The sequence below is a fragment of the Oncorhynchus masou genome, chromosome 31 (assembly GCF_036934945.1).
Source record: "Oncorhynchus masou masou isolate Uvic2021 chromosome 31, UVic_Omas_1.1, whole genome shotgun sequence".
In the NCBI taxonomy this organism is placed as follows: Eukaryota; Metazoa; Chordata; class Actinopteri; order Salmoniformes; family Salmonidae; genus Oncorhynchus; species Oncorhynchus masou.
The window spans coordinates 37,325,647-37,351,902 of record NC_088242.1 but is presented as its reverse complement, the minus strand read 5'-3'; the positions used below and the strand labels follow the sequence as shown (position 1 = coordinate 37,351,902).

Below are 26,256 nucleotides of genomic sequence, written 5' to 3'. Positions count from 1 at the left end.
GGTGTGTTCCTTGTTATTCATGATGCTCTCTGCGCTTTTAACGGACCTCTGAGACTATCACAGTGCAGGCGCATTTATACGGAGACTTGATTACACACAGGTGGATTGTATTTATCATCATTAGTCATTTAGGTCAACATTGGATCATTCAGAGATCCTCACTGAACTTCTGGAGAGAGTTTGCTGCACTGAAAGTAAAGGGGCTGAATAATTTTGCACGCCCAATTTTTCAGTTTTTGATTTGTTAAAAAAGTTTGAAATATCCAATAAATGTCATTCCACTTCATGATTGTGTCCCACTTGTTGTTGATTTTTCACAAAAAAATACAGTTTTATATCTTTATGTTTGAAGCCTGAAATGTGGCAAAAGGTCGCAAAGTTCAAGGGGGCCGAATACTTTCGCAAGGCACTCTATGCCAGGAATAGGCAGATTTTTTTTCAACATTGCAAATTGACCACAATCAAGCCCAAAAATAGATTGGATTTGAAAATGATAATAATTTCATACTTTCATTACATTGAGACACGGTCACATGTCCCTTTTTTAATTTGTGGGACTACTAGGTGAACAGATTTCCTAAATAAAATTCATTTTTAGCTAAATTCCTGGTGATGCTTGTCTCGCTTGCGGGCAGGTTTTGGCCCCTGTTGCCGACCCCTGACATACAGTACCAGTCAAACGTTTGGACACACCTACTCATTCAAGGGGTTTCTTTATTTTACTATGAAGGCATCAAAGGAGCTCCCACATATGCTGAACGCTTGTTGGCTGCTTTTCCTTCACTCTGCGGTTCAACTCATCATCCCAAACCATCTCAATTGGGTTGAGGTCGTGTGATTGTGGAGGCCAGGTCATCTGATGCAGCACTCCATCACTCTCCTTCTTGGTCAAACAGCCCTTACACAGCCTGGAGGTGTGTTGGGTCATTGTCCTGTTGAAAAACAAATGATAGTCCCACTAAGCGCAAACCAGATGGGATGGCGTTTCGCTGCAGAATGCTGTAGGAGCCATGCTGGTTAAGTGTGCCTTGAATTCTAAATAAATTACAGACAGTGTCACCAGCAAAACACCCCCACACCAACACACCTCCTCCTCCATGCTTCACAGTGGGAATCACACATGCGGAGATCATCCGTTCACCTACTCTGTGTCTCACAAAGGCATGGCGGTTGGAACCAAAAATCTCAAATTTGGACTCATCAAACCGAAGGACAGATTTCCACCGGTCTAACGTCAATTGCTCATGTTTCTTGGCCCAAGCAAGTCTCTTCTTCTGATTGGTGTCCTTCAGTTTCTTTGCAGCAAGTCGACCATGAAGGCCTGACTCACGCAGTCTCCTCTGAACAGTTGATGTTGAGATGTGACTGTTACATGAACTCTGTGAAGCATTTATTTGGGCTGCAATCTGAGGTGCAGTTAACTGTAATGAACTTATCCTCTGCAGCAGAGGTAACTCTGGGTCTTCCTTTCCTGTGGCGGTCCTCATGAGAGACAGTTTCACCATTGTGCTTGATGATTTTTGCGACTGCAATTGAACAATTTTTTTAAGTTCTTGACATTTTCTGTATTGAATAATGTTCATGTCTTAAAGTAATGATGGACTCTTGTTTCTCTTTGCTTATTTGAGCTGTTCTTGTCATCATATGGACTTGGTCTTTAACCAAATAGGGCTTTCTTCTGTATAACACCCCTACCATGTCACAACACAATTGATTGGCTCAAATGCATTAAGAAGGAAATCAATTCAACAAATTAACTTTTAACAAGACAACCTGTTAATTTAATTGCATTTCAGGTGACTACCTCATGAAGCTAGTTGAGAGGGTGGCTACTTTGAAGAATCAAAACAATATATTTTGTTTTGTTTAACACTTTTTTGGTTACTACATGAATGCATATATGTTATTATTCTACAATGTAGAAAATAGTACAAATAAAGAACAACCCTCGAATGAGTAGGTGTGTCCATACATTTGACTGGTAGTGTATGAAATGATTAGTTTCTCGTTTATGCGTACTTAGATAATCGACCTTAAAACATTTTTTTAAAGTATTATATTTTAATAAAAAAAAAAAACTTTTTTCCCAAGACATTGTTAAATAGTTTGACAACCCTGTTTGCAAGCTTTTAAATTATTTCAAACTCAACCGTTTATCTTTTCCAATGATGAAGACATGGATGTCTCATGGCTATACCATGAGACATCCATGTCTTCATCACTGGAAAAGATAAACGACTGAGTTGAGATATGCGAAATGGGTCAACTTGGAACACCTTTACCGCCTAAATGTTTTGGCATTCAGGTTCAAAAAGTCTCTTTCTGACCACTTCTTTCGTGGGCAAAATGTATGCAAAGTTTTGTTTAAATCAAAAAGGATGCTGTTAGAAGTGATTGAATTCAAATGGATTTAACCTATACTGTTTGACAGAAACCTTTATGGACCTGAAAGCATCATTCTATACCATGTTCAAACAGCAGAGACTTAAATCAATAGACACTTTGGCACTGTTGTAAAGCCAAAGGGCACAATCCCTATCGATGGAGACCGTAATGCTACCTTAAGAATAAACATTCTAAACCATCTGATGTTAGCTACACCAGAGACAAAGCACAGTCAGCAACCTGAGCTGGGCTACACCAAGTATCACAACACTAGTGGGTTACAAGCCAATTACTTACAGACCACAGTTCACAGTCTTTTAAAAGCATATCGGGAAATCAGGATTGTTAGAGAACTAGGAATGTATGTGCTGCACAAGACATGAGTACATATTTAGTGTGAAAACCATGGCTAAAAGGTCAGTAGGTTAAGGCTGTCAAAAGTATCCAAGACATATCTGCACCAGCTGCCATTTCAGAGCAACAAAGCAAGTCAACAACACAGCAGTAGCAGCACTGAATCAGTAGCAAACACAACAACATAGCATGATTAGGCTATCATTAGGATTATGGTTGTTATTATTACTTTTTTTGTTGTAATTTTTATCAACATCATCATAATTTGTCAGTTGTTATTTTGGCATCATCAACCAGCTAACAAGATACTTGGAATTCAAAGTTCTCACCAACTGAAATTGGTGAAGGCTCAGATCTGACTGTCCGGGGAATTCCAAGCAGAAGGGCCCCTGAAAGGCAAAGACGGACGTTCCCGAGTCACACAATTATATCAGCTCACACACACATCATCCTAGCCTACCAGGAACATGAATGTAAAGCAGTGTGTTTTCACTTCCCAAAAGAAATAGGCCTAATGCTTTTTTTTTTCACTAGCTAGGCTATTCATTTATTTAACCTTCTATTTCCTTTCCTTATGGCTACCTCAGCTTTCTCCAGGGTGCCATGCCTATCCGTATACACACACATTACACAGAGAATATGAGAACATGGGTTGGCTTTGGGTTGGTTACATGGCAGTTATACTGTTATACACTGGAGTTTCTCAGCTGTTCTCGCTGCTGGTTCAAAGACATCGCCTTCTTTGGCTCTTAAGTAAATGCAGCTTGCACTAGGGTGAACATGGGGAGATGTATTCCTGTATTCCTGTGCATTAGGTAGGTGTGCAGCTATCATGTTTTACATCACTCTAAAATCAGGAGAGGAAGGGCATGGAAAGAAAGAGGGAAGAAAAAAAAGGAAAAGGGAAAAGAAACAGGGAAGGAGATGAAGAGTTCATGTATCATTTTACAAAAAAACTCACACACAATCATTCAGACACAAACACACAGACCCCAAAAAACTACCGAACCACATAAGTTAGTTATGACAAAGTGTTTTCACCATATACAGTACTGAAACCTCACACATAACGTTACTGTACTGTACAGGTTAGCCTACTCTGCACAAAAGTCAATAAGTCTTGTGTGCTTGACCCCATGACTGCTTGACCCTGTGGGAGACAGATTTCTCTCAACAGGATTACAGTATATACAGTGGTTATCGGTGTGACTGCTTGCACGCACACAAACACAGTCTAGATCTGCCCATTACCCAGGGTGGCCTAAGTCTACAGGGGTTAGCCTACATAATGGCTAAATACCACCCAAAGGTAAAAAGGACAAATGATGTCTCAACTATTCATGTGCGTATAAAAGCCGCTATTCACATTTCTTCCTGCAATCAGATGACAACTAATGGTGGCGTGCGCTAGGCCTAGAGTGCATTCCTGAGGAAAAAATATCGAACAATAAAGGAAACGGTACAACAAAATAGGCTACGCACTATTACAGGTCAGAATCTGGATGGAATCTTTCCTCTATAAATCCCTATAAATTCCACTATCGCTTGCTCAGTCATTCCTTTGTTGGCTGCTCAGCAGACACTGACTGTCATTGGGAAGTCTGTAAACAACTGGACATTCAGTGTTGTAGAGAAACAAGGACTTTGTCTAGATTGGGTTTCACTGAGTGAAACAGCAAACCCCTATTACCCACTCTTGTCACAGTTCCCATGATTGACACACGTCTCAGCTGGTCTCACATTTGGCCCCCAAGATGGTCATGATGTCAGCATGACAGTGCAACGTCTGGTTTGAGACAATGGACAGGGCCAAGGCCTGTTGGGTGGCCAGAATAGGCACAAAGCCCCCTGTCTAAGGGTGAGGCCATGTCTCCTACCAACAGAAGAGCCGAAGGGGCTCTGGTCTAGAGCACTACTGCCATAACAACAGACAGCATTGCATTCTTATGTGATAATGCTACCACTGACTTTGCTCAGTCTACCCAGAGCTTGCAGACTGAAGTAAGGATGATTATCTGAGCAAGGTAGAGGAACAGAGAGAGAGCGAGGGGGAGAGAGATAAAGAGAGCGAGGGGGAGAAGGAGAGAGAGAGAGGGAGAGAGAGAGGTCTCCCCTCGTAAACAGTGAGGGCAGTGTGTCTCCAGTCTGTGACCCTGGGGGCGCTCATTAACAGTGAGGCCAGGCTCTCACACCAGGGCTTCCAACCCACAGAGCTATTGTCTGTATAGCCCAGGTGGACTGCAATTCATAGGGAGGAGACTTGTCTTTATTTAACGTTTCTCAACATACAAAGATGTACGTGGAGTGAACAAGAGACCACTGGCCATGTCTTTTCTAAGGATGACCGGCCAAGCTGTTTAGCCACAGTGGGGGACTGAGAAGTCATTGTGGGCATTTCCTGAACAAATCTATTCTTTTTCAAAAAATTGGGAAGGAGACTTAATTTCAAGCCAACTCCCACTCCCATTCCGTAGCTCTTGTTCTAGTGCACTTTTCTATGGAGAGACAAATTGGCCTAAAACGTGAAAGCCAAGTGTTCATTGGTTCAGGTGGGAGGTCTTGCCACACATAGATGTAATGGTCAGATTCCATCACTTACTCAACGCTCATTATCATACACTTGGAGTAGGCACACAACCGGACACTATACTCCCTCAAGTTTCATTCTTCACTGCTCCTGACACACACACACGGACACACACTACACTGAGGCCTGGTTGGGAAATGGTTAACACTCCAGCCGTCCCCTGCTGCCAGTGAAAGCCCAGAAAACAATGGAGACATTGTCCAGCCTGAACAGACTCTGAGGAAAGGACTAGTGTGGTGTGGAGTGTGTGTGTATGTGTATTTGTTTGTGTGTGTGTATGCGCACACTCTCTCGCTCTCAAACATATTTCTGCCCCAGTTCCCAGCATGTCAATTTAAGAAACATTGTCAAAAATGTTTGACTTGCACCACAATAGTAACTCTAAAGTGGCCTCTAATTTAGGTTATTCATCACTTAACCCACGGGTGGGCAGAAATTATGGCTCGAGGGCAACATTGGGATTTCAAAATTCTGAACTGATTTGTTCATCAAAAGCTATTTGCGGGCCAGAAGAAGGACAGTTATTTGAAAATGTAAAGGTCCAGTATAATTATTACATACATTCTATCTAGTTTTAGACCTAAAAAAAAACTGACAGCCTACCATTTACGTTGTCCGATGACTGAGTTAGACGATGACTCAATATTTTAAAGCCAACAACAAGTGACGTACCCTTTCTTACATTCCCTTATACAATTCTTGCCTTACAGAGTTGAAATGTAAAGTACTCTTCTCAACTTGAATGTGTAAAGAAATGGCATGACCAGAACACCACCATGTTATGCTACTGGGACACAGCTATGTCCTGCTTGAGTAGCAGCAGTTGCCAGCTGTGATGTGGGGGCACACACACACGAAACAGATCCCGTAACAAATCAAAAATCTGTCACGTGGCTCAAAACAAATCCTATTTCGAGCACCTCTAAGCTACTAGGAAAATGGCATAATACATCAGCCGATGTAGGCCTACTGTATTTGGTGCACCAACAATTTAACAAGAAAGGATAACCTTCAGTTTTTTTTATAGACTGTCAACTCATTGTGTTTTGAGAATTGACTGTGTTAATGTGTGTATGAAAATGTGTCAAATGAAGATACTGTAGCATACGACTCTACGAACTGAGTGCTATTCTATACAAAATTCTCTCAGACTGTTGACTATGTGAAGCACAAGACAAAAATGTCTCTCCCTGGGTTTCTTTCAGAAAAAAATACACATCAATAGACATAAATAAATAATAACTTTCAGCCAATGGTCTAAAAGTTCAGCGGCAGCGGTTTGGAGGCTGCCCCGCGGCGCGGTCAGACACATCAAAGGGCCAGGCGTGCCCCCTTTGCGGGCATGGAGGAGAGGGGCATGCCCTCGTAACGACAAGCCCCTGTGAGGTCACTTCCTCCTTTCCCTTCATGGCTGACCCTCAAGAGTTCCACCTACTTCTGCCCCTGAAACTGACCTATCCATAGATTCTACACAAGACAGTATGTTTTTGTTTGATTCTATGTGTATCTGCCCATATGTATTTTTACATCTCTTTGTCCATCAGTCCTTCTCCATATCTCATTGCTCAATTTAGCATTTGTATGTATGTCTCAAACTTGATATTTTTGTCTTATTTAGTCTTTCACTCTCTCTGACTTTCTGAAGTTGCTGAAGGGTCACTTAAACTTCGGATCGCTCTCTCCATATCGCTGGTGCCTATCTGCTGGTTTTTATCACTACGGTGCAGATGGCACATTTCAAGCCAAAGATCGGTCAATGTGCCCAGGTGTTTTTCCCATTTGAAAGCAAAAAGAAACAACTGTTTACGGCCACATTTTTTTATAAGGGGATTACGTAAAGCGGGATCATCGACTAGATTCAGCCAAAGAAAATTGACCGCAAGAAGCCCAAACAGATACAGTGAAAAAAAGTATTTGATCCCCTGCTGACTTTGTACGTTTGCCCACTGACATAGAAATGATCAGTCTACAATTTTAATGGTAGGTTTATTTGAACCGTGAGAGACAGAATAACAACAACAAAAATCCAGAGAAACGCATGTCAAAAATGTTATAAATTGAATTGCATTTTAATGAGGGAAATAAGTATTTGACCCCTCTGCAAAACATGACTTAGTACTTGGTGGCAAAACCCTTGTTGGCAATCCCAGAGGTCAGATGTTTCTTGTAGCTGGCCACCAGGTTTGCACACATCTCAGGAGGGATTTTGTCCCACTCCTCTTTGCAGATCTTGTCCAAATCATTAAGGTTGAGGCTGAGGTTTGGCAACTCGAATCTTCAGCTCCCTCCACAAATTGTCTATGGGATTAAGGTCTGGAGACTGGCTAAGCCACTCCAGGACCTTAATGTGCTTCTTCTTGAGCCACTCCTTTGTTGCCTTGGCTGTGTGTTTTGGGTCATTGTCATGCTGGAATAACCATCCACGACCCATTTTCAATGCCCTGGCTGAGGGAAGGAGGTTCTCACCCAAGATTTGATGGTACATGGCCCCGCCCATCGTCCCTTTGATGCGGTGAAGTTGTCCTGTCCCCTTAGCAGAAAAACACCCCCAAAGCATAATGTTTCCACCTCCATATTTGATGTTCTTGGGGTCATAGGCAGCATTCCTCCTCCTCCAAACACGGCGAGTTGAGCTGATGTCAAAGAGCTTCATTTTGGTCTCATCTGACCACAACATTTTCACTCAGTTATCCTCTGAATCATTCAGATGTTCATTTGCAAACTTCAGACGGGCATGTATATGTGCTTTCTTGAGCAGGGGGTCCTTGCGGGCGCTGCAGGATTTCAGTCCTTCACGGCATAGTGTGTTACCAATTGTTTTCTTGGTGACTATGGTCCCAGCTGCCTTGAGATCATTGACAAGATCCTCCGTGTAGTTCTGGGCTGATTCTTCACCGTTCTCATGATCATTGCAACCCCACAAGGGGAGAGTTTGGAATCTGATTGATTGATTGCTTCTGTGGACAAGTGTCTTTTATACAGGTAACAAGATGAGATTATGAGCACTCCCTTTAAGAGTGTGCTCCTAATCTCAGCTCGTTACCTGTATAAAAGACACCTGGGAGCCAGAAATCTTTCTGATTGAGAGAGGGTCAAATACTTATTTCCCTCATTAAAATGCAAATCAATTCATAACATTTTTGAGATGCGTTTTTCTGGATTTTTTTGTTGTTATTCTGTCTCTCACTGTTCAAATAAACCTAGCATTAAAATGATAGACGGATCATTTCTTTGTCAGTGGGCAAATGTACAAAATCAGCAGGGGATCAAATACTTTTTTCCCTCATTGTATGATATTTGACTAAAACATACTAATTTCAAACCTTGCTTCCATTTGTATACAATCACATATACAGGTAACTGCCAAAATAATGGAAACACTTGAGTAAATGAGGGATACAAAGTACTGTATATTGAAAGCAGGTGCTTCCACACAGGTGTGGTTCCTGAGTTAATTAAGCAATTAACATCCCATCATGCTTAAGGTCATGTATAAAAATGCTGGGCAGGTTATTATTTTGGCTATTATGGCTATACCCCCATAGGATAACAATGCCCCCATCCATAGGGCACGAGTGGTCACTGAATCATTTGATGAGCATGAGAACAATGTAAACCATATGCCATGGTCGTCTCAGTCAACAGATCTCAATCTTAACACTTATTGGAGATTCTGGAGCGGCGCCTAAAACAGCGTTTTCCACCACCATCAACAAAACACCAAATTATGGAATTTCCAGTGGAAGAATGGTGTCACATCCCTCCTCCAGTAGAGTTCCAGACACTTGTAGAAACTATGCCAAGGTGCATTGAAGCTGTTCTGGCCATGGTGGCCCAACGCCCTATTAAGACACTTTATGTTGGTGTTTCCTTTATTTTGGATTTGGTAGTTACCTGTATCTCTATTATGCTTGGGAATACATTGGAACAGATTTCCATAATTCAAATCACTTGGAGTTGATTTGTTGGTGGTTTTACAGTATTTTATGTCCAACAATAATAATAATATTTATTTATTTTTTACTTTGGAGGGCTGATGTAAAGGAACATATAAACCAGTGGCATTGAAACTTTTTCACCTGGGACCCCATTTCTTCCCGCAAGAATTTCTGTGGACAATTTTGTTTGCAAGAATTTCTCATGACCCCAACCAACCAAATCCAAATCTAATGACAACCATAAAACACATTTTTCTAATAAAACTTCCCTCATTTGGAGATAAATGGAGGAGGGCAGGAGGGAGAAGACAATACAAGCTTCATCTCCCATTCAATTTGATCACTTACACTAACAGCAAGTGCATTCAGGTGCAGCAACACCTCTGATCTTACAAACTCCTGCGTTTTTTATCAAACAAATAAATAAATAAACAATGAAGATAGACGCGTTTTCTGGAGTAACAAGATGCTAATGCATTCTGACTACAAAGCATTTTAACTGTAATCGTGTTTTGGATGGCAAACTCCTCCTAAAGCCCACAGTACGAAGGAGCAATGGAAGATATGAGGTGATAAGTATTTAAAGCCATATGACTCATGGAGGAATAAAAACTGAAGCATTTACCTGCAGCTTAACTGCCTCCTACCAGCTTAATGATTTCAGAGGAAATGGTGTCTCTTAAAATAACCATGCAAGTTGGGCCTCCTAAACTTTACGGTATAAAAATAACACTGGCGTGGCTCTGAGGATAAGGAGGGCTTGTCCTACTGAGTTTGCTTGTTGTGTTCGTTAGAGCACTGTCATCGCCATCTCTTTGTCTTAAGCATAACTTTTGACAGGGTTTCTGTTTTCCAACTTTTTCTTACTGTTGAACTGGAAACCATTGATGATAATATTTTTTTATTGTAGCTCATAAAAACTAGCTCTACTTATCAAATACCAACAGTGACTCATGTGGAGACAGTTCCTTAACATCGTTTAAGCCACTAATTATTCACATCCTTGTGTAAAACTCATGACCTAAACAAATGTTGACTACACATATTCGCTCCATGGGTCAACACGGGGTCAGCTATGTGGTTAAGTCTAAATCAATCAGACACTCATATGCACAATGGGTCTATAGTGTAGCCCTAAGTGTATGTCCAATATTATGCCATAGAGACCATGTATGAACTTTAACGTTGGCAATATCTAAACGATCCTAATTACAACTCTAGAAACAATGCTACCCACCATGCCAATACTGGCTCACTTTTAGTCATCTTACTAACACCAACTTTATTCCACACCTTTTTATATTCTTCACTATATACCACTTTTACATTGGTCAAACATGGACAAATCTGTTAATAATAGAGAACTAGCTTTTAAAATATTGACATGGTCCCTATTAGACTATCACTGTCCAGTCACATAGCCAGCCCGGACGCAGGGCGGTCATGCTCTTTGGAAAGTGAACCGTGTGGGTTAGTTAACAATATGGCTATAGCTCTTCCTTACTGTGCTCATAAAGTCAGAAGAGTATCCATCTGTAAACTCTACTGTACAGCAAGCGCTGGGTTGGGCCTTGTGTCGCCACACACACTGCGTCGGGAGCGGTGTGGCCGTCCAAAGAGCAATAGCCATCTGCCACTTTGGCAACTCCACTACAGCTGCCAGCTTATCCCTTTCACAGAGTGAGCTTTCCCTTACAATTGGCTTTACGCAATCAATACAGTCCATATAATGCTTATAATAGGGTTGGGCTCAATTCAGGCTCAATAAGGCAGTCAACTCAGGAAGTGATTCGATTTAACATTCAGACATTTTTTTCAGTTTATTGAAGTCATTGAAAGTAAATGCAATTTTGTTTTGATTATTGAATTGTAATTTTTGTTTACTTCCTGATTTGACTGCCTTCAATTCGAATCGATCCCAACCCTGGTCTCTAGGTATTTCAGTTAGTCACTGACATCCATTCAACAGATTTTGTGTTAGAAAAAGAGGGTATACAGAGGTATACAATACAGGATACAGGAGAAGGGTTGTATTTCTGTTTTAGGGGCAAAATGAGGTAGAGAAATGTAAAGGAATAAAGAGGGGGTTACTTACAACAATGTGTGCTGGTGACGGGGACCGGGCATCTTTAAGTGCTTGTCTACTTTGAAGACTTCCGTGGTTAACATCTAGCAAGGGCCATTTCATCTGTAGGTACTGTATGGTGAGAAAGAAACAAAATGGACAAAAAAAGAAATACATGTTACCAATGCATATTAGTCAGAAAAAACTACTACAGTAGATTGAAACCATTTATTACAGATATGTTGCATAAACATTAAAAAAAGAGAACTACATGTCCTAGTAGTTTGAACGGGATACAGTAGTTGTGTGGACAACTATGTGGAAAACTATAAATAGGGCATCCATTCAAGAATTAGAACCGTTCCAAATCTTAGGTAAGCTAAATCACTGCTTATATGCCTGAGAAGGCTACTGTACGTGGATTATGGGTTTAGAATGATTTGATGCCATAAATGTGACCACTCTGAGATTCCAGGTGACTTGAATGACTTTTATTGGTCAGCCTCATAAAACCGTGCACTGTGGATCCACTGGCCGCTATTATGGGTCTGAATCCACCTAGTGACTGTCCCAGCGAATGATTGACTTGGCTTTATTAGGCCTGAGGGACATATACACAGAGAGCGAGATTGCGAGAGCTAGAGAGAGAGAGAGAGAGGGGGAGTGGGGGTGAGAGAGCGAGAGCGGGAGAGAAAGAGGGGGAGCGAGAGAGCATGAGATGAAGAGAGAGAGAGACTTACACGAGACATAGAGCATTTTCTAATAAATTGGGTAGAGCCCTTTAAATCAGATGACATGCCAATTGCTTTGGCGACATAGTCTACCATATTTAGTTTCCTGACGAGGAAGAAAGGAGGAGGAAGAACAGTTGCTCTGAATTATGAGCTAAGCCACCAGGGAGAGCAAAGTCTAAACCACTGTAAGACAAACTTTACAGGGGCAAAACCATCATAAAGAAGAAGCCTAGCATCTTAAGTATTGTGACCAATATCTTCCTTGTCAACAGGTCATATTGACAAAAGTTACCTTCAAAGGATTCAAGGATACTCATATAATGCAATAACATTATAATGCAAAGCATAATTTCCCCCCGCTCATTCCACAACCCACAGCTGAATGCTTTCCCTTCTAGACATCTATTTGCCGTGCCTGCCCTTTGCTATAGCTAAAGCTCCTACTGCATTCTGACCCAGTGATCCTAGGGGATGACCCTGCTATCGGCTGTGACATAGTCTCCCTAACAAATGTCAAGGCCACCTAGTCGGAGGGGGTACAAACTGAGGTCACCTCAGCTGCCTGCGCTCAGAGAGGGCCCCCAACATTAGTTAAGTTACTGGGGGGTCAACAGGGTGAAACAGGCACTTATTGTACAGTATGAAAAATAGAACTACAAAATATCAAAGCAGGGCACACTGTGTAAGACCTTTCCATACCACTTACTGCAAGAGAGTACATTCAAATAGGGAAGCAAACAATATGTCCAACAGTGATAGGTGTTCCCTGAATTTGCAGGTACGGCTGTGCACACACTGATGGGAATGCGGACTGTCCAAATATTGAGGGCAAAATACACTGTCACAAAGAACTATAAAACCCTGTACAGTTGATGTACATGTAACATGAACAACAACTAAATATACACAGGGAGAGCAACAGAAAACGAGCGCAACAAGGTCAGATAGGAAAACAGACTCCAAGCCAATAAGACAAAATGAAGAGAGGAAAGAGAAAAAGGAGAGTGAAAGAAATATGGGGTCATTAGTAGAGCCGGGACGATCATTAGTATAATGGCAAGGAAACAAAACACAAAGCAGATTTAACTTCTTAAGGAAAACAGCCCTAATGTTGGAAACAAACATCACTACGTGTCATCCAGAGTCACATTTATTTATTTATAGCACATACATACAACAGGTTTTTAAAGGACCAAAAAGTTTGGTCTGCTTCGTGTTTTTTTTTGCAATACTGGTATCGTCACAGCACTAGTCATTAGAGTTGGCTAGTAAAAACACAAGAGGGTTACAGACTTGTTCCTTAACCTTGAGACCACAGGCAATGCTCTCTCTAGCGTCAAGGCCGGCGCATCCGTAAAGTATGCCGCCTCATAGCACACTGGGTCCCCCCCAAAGGAAAATTCTGACAAGTCAAGTTGGCCTTGTATCTTGGCCTCTGATGCAATCGGAACATCAACCGCTGGGCTAGCTAGGATTCTGGCCAAAGAACTCATCCAGAGCTAGAATTGGAATGTTGTCATTCCATCTACGTCTGTGTTCCTATCCTTATCCTCTAAATAAAACAATCACAATGGCCCTCCTGCTGCCCTGATATCCGATGACAACAGCTCCTTTCTTGTAGCCTATTCAACTACCTAATCAGAGCAAGTCTCTGTCCTCTAAGTATGGGCCTGTGCTAGAAGAAATCTGTACACTTCTACACTATTGCTGTGTGCATCTGCCTGTCTGTGGTTGTTACTACATCAGCAAGAGTTTGTGTTTGCGAGCATGTGGCACGTGTGTATTTGTGTGTGTGCTTGTGTGTGTGTCACGACCTTTCCTGAGACCGTGGCTAAATCAGTGGTAATTAGCGGAGAGTTCACCACGGGGTGCATTGCTGTGGCTTGTGCTGGAGGGAGTTATTGACTCCCGTCCTCTGGCTGGCTCCACAACCACTCATTTATGACCCCCACAAGGCTTTTACTGCAACTGTCTTTGTTTGCGTTTGTTTGTGCGTCGAAGGGTGGAAAGTACAACTTGTAAAGCTCCAGTGTTGTGGTCTTGTGATTTTTACAGACCACCCATATTGGGTATTAATTGCCATGAAGGGGGATGGAGTGTTGAGAGTGATGGTACCACTGCTATCTATGAGGTAACTCAAGACAGCCTATACTGGTGCAAGAGGGGCTGGTGGATGGCAGGTTATGAATTCTGATTCCAGTCATGGGAAGGTCTTATCATATACTAGACTTGCCAAATGATTGTCCAAGTTGAGCACACAGATGCACACAAATATTCAGACACAACCGCAGGGAGGCCTTCAGTGAGGGGACATCCCTTAAGCCTCTGTCTTGAGGTGGTGGGTGAAAGGTGACACTCCAGAGTGTGGCGCTGAAGCGGAGAGAGGAATAGAGCACATGCCCTAACAGGCGGCTCCACTTCAGCCTGCTATTGCAAATGTTCTCACACGCTAATCCCTCCTGTAGGTTTTACAAGCATGCCAAGGAGAACGGAGCCCCAGCGAGTGCCAAGCTTTCCGACCCCACCTCCACCTCCTCCCCATTTACCCTCCTCCTTCCCTCCAACTCTTACTGACGGATGCGTCGCCTGGGCTTGAGTAGGCAGTGACCCCTGACCCCCCTCGGCCGCCCGGCTCCTCCTCCTCCCACCCATAAAAAACTCTCCCACTATTAGGGCCACCTTGGTAACTCAAGAGCCATTCCAATGTGACAAATTGCTTCGGCGTTCCAGGATAACTCTCGCACCCCCACCTCTTCTTCCTCCCTTTACCCCCATCCCCCATCTCTCGCCCCTAAGAGCCACCCAGAGTACACACTGTACATCAGGGGCTTCCCCCTTCCTTCCCTCACTCTCGCTCCCCCTCTAACCCTCTGCCCCTCCTCGCCTTGCCGGGCCCCACAATGGGAGCTGAATGACTCAATTGTCTCTGATGAAGTAAAAGACAAGGGAGTCCTCTAAATCCTTACAGAGGGATGAACTCTCCCTCTCTCGCCTGGAGATTTCCCATAGTGACAAGCAAACTGGCTAGAAAGGGGGTGAGAGTGAATGATAGAGGAAAAGTGGTCTTAAAAAATAGCCCCAAGCCCCCACATTTCACTACCAAGGTCCAACTGCTGGACTGTCTGCTCGCCATATTTGAGTGACTGATGCAAAAGTTCAGCTTGGCATGGTATGAACTGCTGAATGTGACCCAGACCCACTAACTTTCATCACAATGCAAAGAAGCTGAGGCTAACCCAGTGCCATCCGTTATACAGAAGGACACAGAGGGAGACAACAGAGTGCATTGTGAGTGCTCACACATCATCCTCACATGTCTACACCATAAGTTGGGTGATAGAACTGAATATTTGATTTGGAATATGAGAGGACTCTTATTTCAAATATATAACAAATAGACTACAAGAACATTTTAACCTGAAATAGTTTGATACATATGTCATTAACACTAGTCTAACGCATAATGTTACTAAAGCACTCCCAAAATGTATTTATTGAAAAATAAGCTAATCAAATCCATTAAAATATTCTCATGCACAATTATTAGCTATAAACTATGTACACTGAGTCAGCTACCCTGAATTCTGGAGGTGGTCAATGCTGTGAAACCTGTTCTTGTTGAAACCCCATCTGACGTGTTTATTACAAGCAACCCGAGCCTCGGCACATACCGACTTGTTCATTTTGTTTTGGATTAACAGCAGAGGATTTTCCCCAATCGGACAAATAGGGCTCCTAACATGCCAAAGTGGCTCGGAACCCCGGGAATATTCCCAGCGGGACTGCGAGAGAGGATGAAGTGAATCTCGGTCTCAGGCCGAACGGGGTCCAGAGGCATTCCTGCCACATAAACAATGTTAGGGGGAGATCGACAGAAGAGAGCGGGAAAGAGGGGCGAACAGCTCGGATTTACAGCCAACATATGGAGCCTGGGTCTTGCTCTGGAGACCTCGGCAGATCCCCGGCCCATCTGTGGCTGTGTGGGCTGCTGCCTCATAGTGCAGTCATGACACAGCCACCACCATCCAGACATACAGTAGTAGCAGTGGGCGTGTACCACAGTGACACATGCATGTACACATACACTCAAATAAAATAAAAATTAAAAAAATGGTTCATGCTTTGAAAACAACAGGTTTAGACTAACAATGAAATGCTTACTTACGGGTTATTTTCCAACATTGCAGAGTGAAAGATAATGATAAAGCTACCTGCATGCACAAAGAGACACACATGTTCACCACACACACACACACACACACACACACACACACACACACACACACACACACACACACACACACACACACACACACACACACACACACACACACACACACACACACACACACACACACACACACACACACACACACACACACACACACACACACACACACACACACACACACACACACACACACACGCTCACACACAGGAACACACTGTGGCTAACTGTTCAATGACACCCTGGGGGCCCGGGATCAGAATAACAGCTTGCAGATTACACCAAATCAAACAACAAATTTAAAAGAGCTTTATTTGTGTTTGCTATGCCCAAAACAAGTGAGACCCAATCGAAACAGAGTAAATCCCACTATCCCAGTGTCAAGTCCTATTGGGGTTGTGTTAGACTAAAGGTCTGAGAAAGAGTATTATTTAGTTAACTTCATGTTCTTCTAAGGACAGCTGCTACATTCAAATAATACTTGAAAATGATGGGCAAATGTGTTTCCTTCTTGACATTTGTGGGTTCCTTTGTCTAGGCCACAGGTGCAGGGGTTAAACATACACCCAATTGTTGGGGCGGGAACAGTAATTTTCTGTAATTGGGGGGGATAATGCAATCCAGATCCTTTGAAATCCCCCAGGTCAAAAGAGAGACCTTTTCCCAATCTATAGGATACACCACACATTTGAGAAGGAAGAAGAACGATATAAGCAGGCAGAAAGTGAGGGGAGTAGAGGGAAGAAAGTCCAACCAAAACTGAGAGAAGGTTAGTCGACGAGAGAGGGCTCTTCATGACTGATTTAGTTCTTCTAATACACATTTTATGAGTAAATAAAAAAAGTCCCACCAGCTCTGATAGCCAGAGGCGTTTTGCAAGCAGGAAAATAAAAGTGGAATGTGGGAAGGTCTGGGGTTTGTGTGCCCTGGGGCGGGGAAAGGGGTCCGCTGGGCCTGTATTTACTCCAAAGCCCGAACCGTTAGGGGATTCCACAAGGCCCTGACAGCGCGGGGCCGTCGACCCACTCCAACCCCCCCACTCCCCCTTCTCGCGCAAGATAAACTCAACCTGACACTTTTATATGGACGTTTTTTTAGGCCCCAGGTCCCGCCTCCTGCATCCTCTAAACATATTCTACGGACTGTCTGAAAACAACGTGGCCAAAGCCAAGCTGGTTTCAAAAGAGTTTGAGACATTGTACTCTTCAATAATTTTTTTATATTTTGGAATAGATTATTTTCTTTGTTTTCTCAAAATGTGTCCCTGAACACTTTCCTTATCTGTCCTGTTCTGGACGTTAACTCTGGTCTCAAACACGGGTTCATGAGATTGGAGCAGTCTTGCTCCTACACTGTTTACTTAACAGGTGTGGACAAAATGTGCTATTCAAACACCAGCTGATTTGCTGGAAAGTTTCTAAAGATTGCGCAACACATATTCAACTAAACTAAGGAATGAACAAAAATCAATAACAGCAGTAAAATGCTCCATTTGAAAGACAAAAAGCATCTGAACCAATGAGAAACAAAACTGATCGGCTGATGGAGCTGGAGTAATCCAATCCCACTTGGAAGAAGAAAGACCAGTCACAGACATACTGGGGCACTCACATCTTCTCCAAGGATGTGAAATCACCCCAGACTCCAAATTCTTGGTGGATTTACAGCATACAGACTCAGAAAGTAAACAGTGTTGTATTTCTCTGACTCTCCCCGTCTCTGCCTCCATGTCATTAAGGGCATCTCTGGGCCTGTCTATAAATAGAGCTGGGAGGCTAAGGACTGCGGGGCCTGCTGTTCCTCCGACAGACCCGGGACACTAATGAACAGCACAGGCATCTTTAACATCAGGCCTTCCTGGCTGGCTCTGCTCTCAGGTATTGCTTCGATCTCAGCTTCTGTCTCCAGTTCTCTGACTGTTACTTCTCACGTTTCTCCACCGCCCATCTCTCAATGTCAATGTCTATGTCTGGGCCTCTTCCCAGACATATTTCCAGCAAATAGTAAATACACATCATTTGTAAACTATATGTTGCTTTGGGTGAAAGCATCTGCTTGATGACTGTACTATTATTGTTTCAACACTAGTCTACAGATGCCCAGAGCAACATAGTGAGTGTGGGCAGTGAGAGAGTGAGATCAGGGCTGAGATGAGAAGTTCAGGTCAGATCCAAGTCCTGCTGCCCGGTGGATTCTCGTACATACTGACCTACTTAGCGGCTACGTGAGCTCAGCAAGCTAGCACAGCAGGTGTGTCTGAGCCCCTTGTGCAAGGAGCTCACTCTGTGGTAGGAAAAGTTTGGGTAGTAGGTGCACATTGTGTGTACATGCTTGCCTTTGTTTAGGAGAAGTGGTAATATTAAAAGTATAAAATAAGAAGTTGAAGGTTAAGCCAGAGCCCTGGAACCTCTACTTAAAGCCACCTTGAGTAGGATGATGATGATGATTGGCTTTGTGATGTTGGACGGATATCACCCTGACATAACAAGAAGGTTACCTGTTTATTCAGGTAACTATTTAGGTATCTATATAGTTCCATAGCCGTTGGGTTGGGGAATAATTATATTGAAACATTAAGGGAAGAATGCAGGTTCCTTTAGAAGAAGCCTACACTCACCTTGTAAAGAAATAACATCCTTCAGATAGAGAACATGCGTAGACACACACACACGCACACACACACACGTGGCCAATGACACGTGAGAATGACACAAATATTCATTTTCACAAAGTTTGCTGCTTCAGTGTCTTTAGATATTTTTTTCAGATGTTACTATGGAATACTGAAGTATAATTACAAGCATTTCATACATGTCAAAGGCTTTTATTGACAATTACATGAAGTTGATGCAGAGTCAATATTTGCAGTGTTGACCCTTCTAATTCAAGACCTCTGCAATTCGCCCTGGCATGCTGTCAATTAACTTCTGGGCCACATCCTGACTGATGGCAGCCATTCTTGCATAATCAATGCTTCGAGTTTGTCAGAATTTGTGGGTTTTTGTTTGTCCACCCGCCTCTTGAGGATTGACCACAAGTTCTCAATGGGATTAAAGTCTGGGGAGTTTCTTGGCCATGGACCCAAAATGTCAATGTTTTGTTCCCCGAGCCACTTAGTTATCACTTTTGCCTTATGGCAAGGTGCTCCATCATGCTGGAAAAGGCATTGTTCGTCACCAAACTGTTCCTGAATGGTTGGAAGAAGTTGCTCTCGGAGGATGGGTTGGTACCATTCTTTATTCATGGCTGTGTTCTTAGGCAAAATTGTGAATGTCTCAGGATGCTTTACTGTTGGCATGACACAGGGCTAATGGTAGCACTCACCTTGTCTTCTCCGGACAAGCTTTTTTCAGGATGCCTCAAACAATCGGAAAGGGGATTCATCAGAGACTTTACCCCAGTTCTCAGCAGTCCAATCCCTGTACCTTTTGCAGAATATCAGTCTGTCCCTGATGTTTTTCCTGGAGAGAAGTGGCTTCTTTGCTGCCCTTCTTGACACCAGGCCATTCTCCAAAAGTCTTCGCCTCACTGTGTGTGCAGATTCACTCACACCTGCCTGCTGCCATTCCTGAGCAAGCTCTGTACTGGTGGTGCCCCGATCCTGCAGCCAAATCAACTTTAGGAGACGGTCCTGGCTCTTGCTGGACTTTCTTGGGTGCCCTGAAGCCTTCTTCACAACAATTGAACCGCTCTCCTTGAAGTTCTTGATGATCCGATTAATGGTTGATTTAGGTGCAATCTTACTGGCAGCAATGTCCTTGCCTGTGAAGCCCTTTTTGTGCAAAGCAATGATGTTTCCTTGCAGGTAACCATGTTTGACAGAGGAAGAACAATGATTTCAAGCACCACCCTCCTTTTGAAGCTTCCAGTCTGTTATTTGAACTCAATCAGCATGACAGAGTGATCTCCAGCCCTGTTCTCGTCAACACTCACCACACACCTGTGTTAACGAGAGAATCACTGACGTGATATCAGCTGGTCCTTTTGTGGCAGGGCTGAAATGCAGTGGAAATATTTGGGGGGGATTCAGTTCATTTGCATGGCAATTCATCTGATCACTCTTCATAACATTCTGGAGTACATGCAAATTGCCATCATACAAACTGAGGCAGCAAACTTTGTGAAAATTTATATATGTGTCATTCTCAAAACTTTTGGCCACAACTGTACATACACACACAAACCGTCAAAGGCTTCAACATACATACAGTACACACACACACACTAAAACACTCAACCATCACACATCTACACCCTCAACCAACACGATTTAATCATATACACACACTGTTTCAACACACAACCTACAGAAATGCATTGTACACACACACACACACACACACACACACACACACACACACACACACACACACACACACACACACACACACACACACACACACACACACACACACACACACACACACACACACACACACACACACACACACACACACACACACACACCTTGGAGCAGTTTAGACTCTATAGTCATGAGGCCCATTCCCTATGCAGGCCAGAGACCCATTACCAGGGCTCCAGCTCAAAATCCAGAATGGTTCTTAACAATCACTTTGGCACTAATTTCAGAACCGTATGTTCATTTTTCAAAACTCTAGACACAACACTCAAAACGGTCATCACGCGGTCATCACTTCAAAACATTGCATTGTGCATTCATATCTTTAAAGAAACCTTGCACTTGCAGAATCATGGGTTCAAATAACTAATTGATCATGAAATACCATAGGAACCTTTAGATCACCCACACACAAGATACCAATAGTTTCACTGTGTAGTTGTTCGTACAATCATTACATATTGTAGTACAAAATATGTGATACATGTTTCATTATGCTACTACATGTAAATACATCACTGTAAAAGGACTAGTGGAGAGAATACTACAGACACAGTGGAATCATTGAACAAAATATGAAATTTAGTGATGAAATACAATAAAATTACAACATAGGTTTCTTTGAATCAAAGCAAAAATAATTAGCTACAAAAAAAAGAAAAAACAGTTAAAGGTCAACTGCAGTGTTCCTCACCTGGCTTACTGTAAAAAGGAAAACAAAATAATTTTTACTGTATATTTCCATCAACCCTGTCTTGTGGATTTGGCCACAGGTTCTTATCCACATCACAATGGATGTTTTCATTAGCCAAACATCTTGGGATAATCTTCGGTCATGGCGAATCCAGGCCTGACACTGGTCTGCCGTGATGTCATTGCATGCTTCATCCATGGCCTGGAGAAGGGTGGCTTGTTCATGAAGGAGCCTACCTTCCACCTCCATGTGGAGAAAAATTCCTCAATCGGGTTAAGGAAAGGAGAGTATGGGGGTAAGTACAGGGTGGTAAATTGCGGATGGGCCTGAAACCAGGCTTGCACCATTTGAGCATGGTGGAACCTGACATTATCCCACACAATGACATAAGTCATGCCATCAGCTCTACAGACCTTATTTAGCTCATCAAGGAAGGTTACATTCGAACAGCGAATCATGTGGCTGCCTGCAACTCAATATGTAGAGTATATAGAGTAGAGAGCTTTAGATGTTGTTCGACCAAACATTAGAACGGACAAGATGCGTAATCTAAGCAACTTTGACCATGGTATGATTGTTGATGCCACACATGGTGATTCCATCATCTCAGAAACAGCTGCCTTCCTGGGATTTTTACGCAGTACAGTCTCTAGAGTTTACAGAGAATGGTGCAATAAACAAAACACATTCAGTGAGCAGCAGTTCTGTGGGCAAAACACCTTGTTAATGAGAGAGGTCAGAAGAGAATGTCCAGACTCATTCAAGCTAACAGAAAGGCCACAAATGCTCAAATAACAGCTGTTTAAAACAGTGGTGTGCAGAAGGGCATCTCTTAACGTACAACACCGTGAATAATTCTGGCTGTTGTGGAGGCAAAAGTGGTCCTACCCAGTACTAGATAGGTGTTCCTAATAAGGTGGCCGGTGAGTGTACAGTATTGTCAAATCTGAAAACATGGTCTGGAAAAGTGGTACATGGGACCATAGAAACAGTGTCTGATAAAGAATGATGATGAAATATTCCATCCATAGATAATGTAGTCCAATTGGTTCAAGTTCCACGGTAATTGGTGTCAATGGATCTCGTTATCCTGAAACTTTCATGATCTAAACATGGAATATAGTCAGTTTCCATAAAACTATGCATACACATAAAGCTAAGATCATTTGTTAATTGAACTAAAATCACCTGTTCAAAATGACACAACTTAACATCAACGTATTACCATTTCAAAATTAAATTCACACACTACATCTGAAATGACTGTCTATTCATTTCATTACAATGACCTAACTATCAATTGATACAACTGCTCAAAATGATAAGTAAAAGTTGGGTATCCAAGCAATTGGAAAAAGTGGTATAGTTTTGAAAAATTTGAATTTTGATCATTGGTTGTTGAGTTTTGTGTCTAGAGTTTTGAAAAACGACATCAAGGTTCCGAAATTAGTGCCAAAGTGATTGTAAAAAAACTGTATTACAGTATCCTACAGAAAACATCCTCATACCTCCATCAGATTAAGCCTAGTTTAAACACATCGACTAATCTGACGTTCCTGAGGGCCATATGATCTTACTGACTGTGATACAGGAATAATTATTTTTCATCCATTAAACACACACACACAATATAGCAGTAGGAAACTAGCTCTATCGCGGCTTAATAAATAAATAAGTAATAAGGATGTGGTTATTGGAGCTCATTAAAATGGAGGATGCTGCCGTGACAACAGGACCCCGGGAGGGTCAGGGAGGCTGCTACTTGGGCCGGGCTGTGTCTGCGTGGGTGTTTCTCCTTCCCGTCTCCTGTCCCTCGGTACCCCACCCAGGCGCCCCCGCCCCTCACCTCCAAATCAACTGCCAATGACTCCCCCCCTTGCACACACCCCTCTCTGCCTTGTGCACACACACACACACACACACGGCTAATTACAGCCTTGCTTAATCACTGGGTGATCTGTCTGACTCTGAAGACATTCTCCTTCACCACCGACACAAACATGGCACAAAAGCCAATTATTGATGAATCTTTAATAAGGTATTTTACCAACTCCCTGTTTGGCTTTGCTACAAATGTCCCTGTTTGGTTTTCCTAGGAGTTATCTCCCCCAGCCAAGGGAAATGTAGTGGAAAGGGAGAAAGATACAGAGGACAGTGTGAGAAAGCCTGCTGTTTGTGACCTCTGCCCTGTATAATTTAAAATAAATAAATCATCTTAAAAATATATATTTTTTTATTTTTGTCACCAATGAGCTGATATACTGTGCATCTGAAAACACTTTGTTACTCCCTTCTTCATACCTCTTCTACGAGCCCCTTAAAAACGGACAGAAATCCCACACCATGATAATACGTCGATAACGAGCTGAGGCCATCTATTGATCAGTTTCATTTTGCATCTATTAGCTGGGGAGGTGCGGCTCCGGGCCAAAGCGGGCGTTACACACACTGACAGCCAGGCTGGATGGAGATCCTAACACTGATGTTCACACGCTGTGATTGACATGGAGATAAGGTAGAGCTCAGCACAACCGCCCGCGTTACAGCAGGCAGGCTAATGACACGTGTGTGTGTGTGTGTACATGTGTGAGAGAGAGAGGAGAGAGAGCAGTCCACAAGTCTTTACTAATTGGTGCAATGAGACAGAGATTTTTTTAAAAGAGAGGAAAAAATATTTTCCCGTAGTGCCAGTCTCACTATATTATACCATTTAGCCCCTATATATCCTATATTCTCACTAGTTTTGTGGTATTTCACATGGTCACATCCAGAATAAGCTAAATTCTGAAATTGTTTTCTCCCTTTGAAGGGATAATTTTTGAGATACTGATGCTGATAATAAGCTAAGCATTCATCATTAGATCAGTTATGTGTGGTTTACCAGTGAGTGAACACAATAGTGTGCCTTGCACCCCCATGTAAACACGGGACCTGAAAGGCTGGATGTTCTCCTCCCCTTAACACATTCTGACAGTTCTCAGATAAAAAAATAATTAAAAAACAACAGGCAGATGAATATATCTGAACATGCGTGTAGCAAACAGTATGGAGTATTATCCTCTCTTCTGGACCCATCCGCCAACGAGGCCCAGCATTGATGCAACCCACTGCAATATTGGGAGCTGCATGTCATCCACGCATTAAGAAGAAAATGCTTGGTCCTGGCATGGGCAATAATTTACACTGCACACCTTAATACAGAGGCTATGAATAAACCTATATATAAACCTATAGAGATGTAGATACAGATTCATGAGGTGCTTTTTGGTTCTTGTTGTGTTCCAGATAGGTTCCATAAAGGTTAACATGGACTAGAAAAAACCTTGACTACAAACTGTGTGTTTTTGTCAGCTGAGGGAAGCAGTGCAGCGGCGGGAGGAGGAGAGAAAAAAAGCCCTCAGCCAAGCCATCAAGTTGAACATTGAACTTCACAGTAGTAGCTGCCTTTCTATGCCTCTCCTTTTGATGTTACCTCCAAAGCAAAGGATCAAAGGCTTGGAGTGTGGCGTGGGGAAGTCCCAGGCTCTTAGTCTGCCAGCCTGTGATATATGCAAAAGTCTACGCCAAAAAAGAGAGAGCAAGCTAGGGAGAGATAGGGGAGAGAGAGTGCGAGAGTGCGAGAGAGAGAGAGAGAGAGAGTGCGAGAGAGAGAGAGAGAGAGAGAGGGGAAGACAGACAGAGAAAGGGGGAGAGGGAGAGACAAAGAGTGGTGTGAGTGAGAGAGCACGAGAGAGCAAGCTTGCAAGGAATGTGGCTAAATAGTATTTTTCGCTTTTAATGAACGGCGGGAGATGATGCAATCGGCTGCTTTCTCTTATGTTGTTTTAGCTACAATGAGAGGTGAAAATAATGTGTGTATGAATCAGAGAATAGGCATTTGTTTGATACTGGGGGGGGGGAGTACTGGCAGTGTTTGTTACCCTGCCCCCAATCCCCCAACCAGCCGTGCAGTACCTACCCCCAACCCCCATCGCCTTTCAAACATCAAGGGGGTGAGGCTGTGTCGTCTCTACATAAATATACAGTGTGCTGTTAAAGTGAGGACTACAGCAAACATAGTGGAGATGAAATGCACAGACACACACAATACGGGACATGGACAAACACACACTCAAAATGTGGGCTCAGCTGGGCCAAATACTGTAGCAGGTGTGCTGAAATTGTCAAACCTTTACTAGACACATACACACACCCTTTCCCCAAGGCTATAGGATTAAGAGGTCCAGCTGGCTGACAGCAAACCCTTCGTTCCCACGTATCCCGTCGATCTCCCCCCACAGCCCCTCCACCCCTGGTCTGCCAGCTAGCCAAGTCTGCAAGGAGGACACACCTGAACTTGACATCGATCGGCCCCAAGCTTTTGCTGCACACAGACACACACACTTGCGTGCTCAGACACACACAAAATCTAACCAAAGAAAAAGAGTGGCGAAAGGCAGAGGACACCTCAGGGAGGTGTATGGTTGAGGATGGATGAAAAGCCGGGCTGGGAATCGCCAGGGACCACATGATACAATATTCTCATATTATTTTGGTGCCGATACAATATGTATTGCAATACCCACGATTCTCACAATTCTATATATATTATGATTCAATACTCAATTTTTGTTGCGATTCGATGTTGGAAACATCTTGCTCATCATATGTCTTCCGCAGAGGGACAAGAGCGAGCCATGAGAAAACTCGTTTTGATCAATCATGGAAATAAAAGTGCTGAAAACAAATTGTCTCCCTATTTTAAAAAAAAGATGGAGAATAAGCTATTAAGGAAAAATACTGGAGTTTTTGTGCAGGTACAGCCAACTAACGCAAAAATGATAATGCGATATTGCCAAAACGATATGATACGATATATCTTATGATATATCTTCCAACATAATATCCTGATCCTTTAGTAAATATTTTCTT

General features: G+C 42.8%; 1 protein-coding gene across 1 annotated transcript in view; it reads right to left on the bottom strand.

Annotated features, from left to right (window-relative positions):
* Positions 1-26,256, bottom strand: part of LOC135523901 (transcription factor 7-like 2) — a 102,459-nt gene that overhangs the window by 53,777 nt on the left and 22,426 nt on the right. The window contains 2 exon segments of the mRNA XM_064950909.1: positions 3,069-3,128; positions 11,360-11,461. Coding sequence (XP_064806981.1) covers positions 3,069-3,128; positions 11,360-11,461 — 162 coding nt within the window.